At 59.2% G+C, this 6332-nt stretch overlaps 1 protein-coding gene across 1 annotated transcript in view; it reads right to left on the bottom strand.

Annotated features, from left to right (window-relative positions):
• LOC111530634 (chondroitin sulfate proteoglycan 4-like) overlaps positions 1 to 5332 on the bottom strand; it is an 18940-nt gene extending 13608 nt beyond the window's left edge. Inside the window, exon 1 of the mRNA XM_023197921.1 lies at positions 5160 to 5332. Within this exon, the coding sequence (XP_023053689.1) occupies positions 5160 to 5247 (88 nt within the window). The 5' untranslated portion in view covers positions 5248 to 5332. The remainder of the gene's footprint in view (positions 1 to 5159) is intronic.
• Positions 5333 to 6332: the final 1000 nt, after the last annotated feature.

The raw sequence follows: 6332 nt of genomic DNA, 5'->3' as shown, positions 1-6332 counted from the left end.
GCAGGAGCAGGAAGCTGGGGCAGGAAAGGCCACACAGCCCCAGGCCTGCTGTGAGGAAGCTGAGACCGCCTTCTGCTCCCGGCCTCCAGGCTCCCAGACTGGGGGAAGGACATCTTCCAAGGGCCCTTACTACCAATCTTCATGGAACCCAAGAATTCATGCGGCTCTGCATGAATTGGGGTGGGGCAAGCATCCCATATTCCCAAGCTCAGCCGCCTCCGGGCTGGCTCAGCTGGAAAGCCCTGGGGTGTGTTGGAGCACAGCTGGAAAATCCCTGGTTGGCTCAGTGATCTCTACACCCCTCTGGGGGCCAGGCTGTGAGCCCTGCAATGCGGGAGACCCCTGAGCAAAGCAGGTGGGATTTGTGCTCCCGGGGAGCTGCTGGTCCTGAGGGTGAAGCTACCGCCCAAACCAGGGAGAAAGAGTAGGGAGCCCACCCCCTAATCTGCTGAGGACTCACTGTGTGACTCTGAACAAGGAGGCTCCTCTCTCTGCCCGGGTTTCCCCAGGATCCACTGGGGGCTGGTCTGGGGTCAGGGGTTTCTACAGTAAGTTCCGGGAAGGGAGACAGCCTCACTGACACACCTCAACCTTAGGCCACGGGAGATCCACACGCTGAAGTGTCGAAGCAGGAGCGATGGCTGGAGGCCTGACTAACGCACGCCAAGGCTGGCAGAGCCGGCGGGCTCCTCCACAGGCTGGGAGCGGCATGGGCGTGGGGAGGAGCTGAGCGAGAGGCAGGAATGCTCAACAGGACAGGCACTGTCCCTGACGGGGCCCACCCCTGTCACCAGGCCACTTTGATGGCAGCCCCACAGCTACGACCCTACATCAGAGACAAATGTGGCTTCATTGGCAACCCCAGCTTCTGGTGGGGGCTTTTTTGAAGGGGATTTGCTTAGGCTGTGAGAAAGTGGGGAGGCTTTGGAGAGGGAGAAAACCCTGGCTGGTGGGGGATGGTGAGACAGGAACAAACATCTGGAGTCCTCAGGGAGCTGCCTGTCCCCGCAGACCTCTCTCTTTCCCGTAATGAGGCCCGAGCCAACTGGTGGGTGGCTGTCCACCTGGCCTGATGTGGGGAAGCTCGCTGCTGTTGGGGTGAGTGAGAACACCACGGCCTGTGTGCCCAGAGAGAGACCTGAGGCAGTCCCTGCTTTTCTCTGAGCCTCAGTTTTCTTATCTGTAAAATGGGAATGTTGGACAGATATGGTGGCTCACGCCTGTAATCCCAGCACTTTGGGAGGCCCAGGTGGGAGGCTTGCTTGAGCCCAGGAGTTCGAGACCAGCCTGGGCAACATAGTGAGAACGAGACCTTATCTCTACAAAAGATAATTACCCTGGTGTAGTGGCACATGCCTGAGGTCCCAGCTACTCAGGAGGCTGAGGTGGGGAGATCACTTGAGCTTGGGAGGTTGAGGCTGCAGTGACTGTTTCCTGACCTGCAGGGCTGTTGTGGGGCTGCAGGGCTAACAACATGGTTAGTGCGCACTATGGGGTTTCCCTGGAGGTAAAAACGCAGCAATAAGACAGCTCTATCCTCTCCCGTTTGTAGTTACGGACCCTCCAGAGAAGCGGAGAGAGCTAGGAACCCTTGCCCCACGGAGGAGCCAAGCACAAAATTGTTCATACAAATTCAGTTCCTTCAAAAACTCCTCATACAAACTCAGTAGGAATGGTAATATAGTAAATTTTAAACCTGCCCTAAGCCTGCAGTTGGAGGAAGAGTCTTAGCTCTAGAAGGCTCTATTGAACTGACATATGCTGGGGAGGAAGGCATGTTGGAGGCAAGAGGACAGCTAGATGGGGCGGGAGTCAGGGGGAAAGGCAGTGAAGGAGCAAAGGGATCAGGGAGGGACCAGGTTCCAGTCCCAGACCACAGTCCTCTTGTTCATTTGCTCCTGGCCTTGAATAGAAGATACAGCTCAGGTGGCACCCCTGTCCCTATCCTGTGCTCACTTCCTTCCCTGTAAGCTGGCCCAGGTCTTTAAGGTAGGGAACTTGGAGACAGAGGCAGCAGCCTCTGCCCCGGGCTCCTGGTTCCAGCCACCTTGTCCAGGTCTGTGATAGTGGCCGTGTGCACGTGTGTGTGCCCACATCTGTGTGCACCAGTAAGTGTGGACATCAGGGCTATTTCCAACTCCCCCTCCCCTGCCCGCCTCTCCTGGGCAGCACGCCCAGTTCCCAGACATAGCCTATACACTTCCTCCACGAGCTCCACACACACCCCACTCCCCTCCTGCCATCATCAACAGCCGCCTGGCCCACCTGGCGTGGCCCACCCCGGTCCCCCAAGGCGGGCAGCACTAAAAGGCCCTTCTTGTCCTGCCTGGGCGGGCAGGCGTAGGGAGGGAGGCTCCGTTACACTTGGCTCTAGAACAGTTTTTCTCGAGTCCGGGTGGGCTGGGCCAAGGGCGCTGGCCACTGGGCCCCGGCCGGCTCCAGAGGCCTGGGGCGGCACACAAGGCTTAGTGCCTGTCCCGAGCACCATTGGTCCCCCCAAGCCATCCTCAGAGGCAGCAGGATCTACCCTGCTTCAATTTGTTGCACCTGGTGTCCCTGCGGCCCTGCATGCTAAGATACCCCCATCAATTCCGAGTTCCCACCCAGGTAACACACAAGCCCTCCCTGCCAGGTACTCCCCCATCTGGATCCCACTTCAACCCCTCATATTCTGCCTTTCAAAGTCAGCGATGCCAGGGAAGAGGTGTGGGAGCCACCATCCCTGCCTGCCCTGTGCTCACTGTGACCCCCCGACTAGAATGTCATCTCCTTCCTTCTCTGCCTGTCCTTCCAGTATCGGCTCAAATCCAGTCTCCCCTGACGCCTGGCTCTCTGCTGGGGCCTCCCACACAGCTCAGGAGCTGGACACCGCATCTGTCATCCACACTGTCACAGTGGCCCAAACCCAGGCCCCCACGCAGGCTGGGAGCACCCTCAAAGCAGGACTGGGGGCTCTTCCTGGGCTGCTGGGGTTCTTGGTGGAACTCAGAGTACTTTTCTTCCTCTCTGGGGCCTCAGTTTCCCTCTCTATACAAGTGGAAGATTGGTCCAGATGGCCTCTAGGGTGCTGACTGCCAGGCCCCCTGACCCAGATGCCTCAAATGTTGATGAGTGAAGGGAGAGCCTCCCAGCATGCCTCACTCGGATACGGGAGGACAAGGGCCTTTGTAGCCAGGGGCATCCGGGAGGGGTGAGAGGGATGCCTTCCCCAGGCAGGAGCTGCCCCTACTGCAGAAATCAGGACGGGGAGCTGGACCAGGAGCGGTGACAGAGATGGGCTGCTGGACAGGAGCTCTCCCACCCACTCTCATTTCCGAGTCCTCCTAAAGGCGGGGGGTGGTGTAACTTTATAAAACCCCACAGCACCATGCTGCTTTCTTGCCCTAAAACCCTGGTGGCATCTCCTCTGCAATAGGGCATAAGGCCGTGGGCTTCATTTTGCCATTTAAGGCTTCCGTGCCCCAGCCCAGTGGTTCTCCCTGGCCTGTGCATGAAATATGCCTCCCAGTCAGGCTGCTGGCCTTCCTATCTCAACACCCCTCTGCTTATGCCCACCTCCGTGGCTCTGAGTCAGCGCCCCTGCCTGGAGGACTGACTCCCTTCCCATCCACCAAGGCTTGGTTCGAGGACCACCTGTGTCCCACCCCAGCTTGCCCCTGATTTTCTCCCCTCTGTACTTTTCATCCAGATCTTTGCTGTTTGAGATTTTATTTGCCTTTCTGCCTCCTGAATGAGTCTCAGTTCAGTCTCTCAATATCCTGTGCCCCTGAGAGCCTAGCACCATGCCTGCATGCTGTCAGGGCTAAGAACGTATTTGAGAATGGCTCTCAGTTGAAGCGCAAGGAGGTGGGGGTACTGGAATCCCTCCTTGGCTGGAGGCTGGGGCCTGGATGAGCTGACTGCCCTGGTCACCTTGGATGCTCCCTTCCCATCTCCCTGGCCGCCCAGCCCATCCCTCAGGCCCTGAGATCTCAGGGGATCCGGTCCCTGCAGGAACAGGGAGCCTGGGGATCCAGCCCTGATTCACCCCGGGGGGTCCTCCCTTGACTCACTTCCCTTCTGGGAACCATGTGATGCCCTCTTTTAGAGCTGGCTTCTCCATCTGAAGGGGAGAAGGGTGTGGCCTGGGCCCTTGTGAAGGAGACTCAGGCCCTTCCTTGGCTCCATGCTGCTCTTGGGAATGATCTCGAAGGTGTAGCTGAAGCACTGAATCACACATGGGTAGTGATGATGGACGGGCCCTAAGGCCACAGTTCTTATGGCATAAGTAGAGCTGCCTTTGCTGAAGGAAGAATGCTGTCATGTTGGGGTTTCTGGCATCGAGACTGAGAGGGGATATATCCCAGCACTTCTCTGAAAGCGAACTTCCATTCAGCCTCTGCTGGGTCAGGCATCAGTGCTGGGATGAGGAGGTGTGGCAGGGGGTGGTCCAGGGCTATCTGTAGGACAAGCCCCCGCTGGGGCACAGTGTATCTGAGGGGCACCGGCTCTGCCTCTAGGAGGCTGAGAGTGGGTGGTGGGTGGGGGGTCCTGCCTGTCACCAACAGGAGGAGGAAGAGGAGCAGAGAAGGAAGAGGGGAGGTGGCGGATAGACAGACAGACCTGAACAGGAGCAAAGGGAGGGGAGAAGGGGCAGAGCTGGGGGGCGGCTGGAGGGGTGTGTGTGGGGGCTCCTCACAGGGGAGGGCAGGGTGGCTCCTTCCTCGTTTCCTGCCTTGTTCTCCCCGTTCCTGGCCCGGGGCATCTGAGGCTGGAGGACCCACTTCTCACTGTCGCCGGGTGGGTCCCTTTGGACCCCAACATAGTCACCCCAAACTTGCCTGGCAAACAAAGCCTGGCCAGCATTGGGGTGGCCCCACTGGTGTCTCCGACAATCCAAACGGGCAAAGCCACGCCCTAAACAATCCATGCCTGGGGTGCCTGCCCCTGCCCCTAACTGGACAGCCTTGGCTAGCTAGAAACCCCATAATCTGAGATAGCGGGGTCCCGTGTCCACCCCAGGACTGAACCCCTGGCGACCCCAGCCAGTGGTGGGAGAAGTGCAGCCTGCTTGACTCCCGATCTATGGGCCACTTCTGGCGCCTCCTGTACTTTTTCCCTCCCGGAGGAACCCCTCTAGTTCTGCCAGGTTGGGTCGGGGTCTCAGGATTCTCACTCACCGGTGGATGCAAGTCTGGCCAACATAGCCAGGGTCAAAGCCAAGGCCAGGGCGGGGGCTGGAGGTGGGGGCCGCGGCCCGGACTGCATCCTGGCGGGCTGGGCGGCAGGACTTGCGAGGAGCCAGCAGAGTCCTGGAAGCTGGGAGCTGAGTGGAGCCAGCGGCTCTGCTCCTGGGCGCGGGCCGGCTCCGGGTGTCCGCGCACTTAACTCCGGGGGCGGGGCAGGCGCAGACCCGCGAGCCCGCTCGGGTTTCAGGCTTGGGCTCCCCCACCTGCCCCCACCCTCAACCTTCTTAAAGGGCCCGTGCGGGGCTGCTCCTCTCCGGGGCAGAGGTGAGGGGGGTCCTTACAGCTGGGCCAGCCCCCAGCCCCACCCTAAAGACTGGGAACAAAGTCATAGAGAGGCCCAGACACCCTGAACTCTGGCCCCAAGAGCCAAGCCCGGGAGACCCCCTCAGGGAGGAGGCATGAGCTGGGCCAGCCCCCACTTCCCTCCTTTCTGCCTTTGGGGGAGTTCAGGAGACCCATCCACAGGCACACTCCAGCCTTAGGACGAAGGACAGACACCCGCCACAGGCTGCTTTTGGGCTGCTTTGCCTCGGAGGCCCCCTGGGAACTTCTCCAGACTCCAGAGGCACGGCACGAGGTCCTGTGGGGCACTGCCCATGGGTGCAACAGTGACCTTCTCTGCCTGGAAGGGCCTCACCTCAGTCTCCCTGTCTGTAAAGGAGAGATGTCTGAATTTCCTCACAGGGTGAAGAATTCTCAGTCCGGCCATGACATTTGCCTCAAAATAACCTTGCAAGGTGGGTGATGAGCATCCCCTCTCCCATTTCATGGAGGATGAAAGTGCAGCTCAAGCTGAAAATGGCTCTTACAAGACTCCAGGTGCAAAGTAGATCCAATCTGGGGCCAGAAGCCCAGGCCTCCTGACCCCTGAATCTGGGTGTTTCAACTTCCCGAGGCTGCCTCCGGGAAATCTGGCCCTGGATTTAGCTCCTACCTAACAGCTTCAGGCTGGGGCCCTTCTGCTGGCTCCCTTCCAGGCAGCAACATCAGCCTAGTCCCAAACAGGAGAAAGGACAATGTTATTGTAGCTTCCTAGTGCCTAGAGGCTCTGCCTGTTCTCTGTCCAGTCCCAATGTTACCAGGCCTTGGTTTACTTTCTCCATG

Source organism: Piliocolobus tephrosceles, unplaced genomic scaffold, assembly GCF_002776525.5.
Source record: "Piliocolobus tephrosceles isolate RC106 unplaced genomic scaffold, ASM277652v3 unscaffolded_168, whole genome shotgun sequence".
Lineage (NCBI taxonomy): Eukaryota > Metazoa > Chordata > Mammalia > Primates > Cercopithecidae > Piliocolobus > Piliocolobus tephrosceles.
This window is presented reverse-complemented; position numbering and strand designations above follow the sequence as displayed.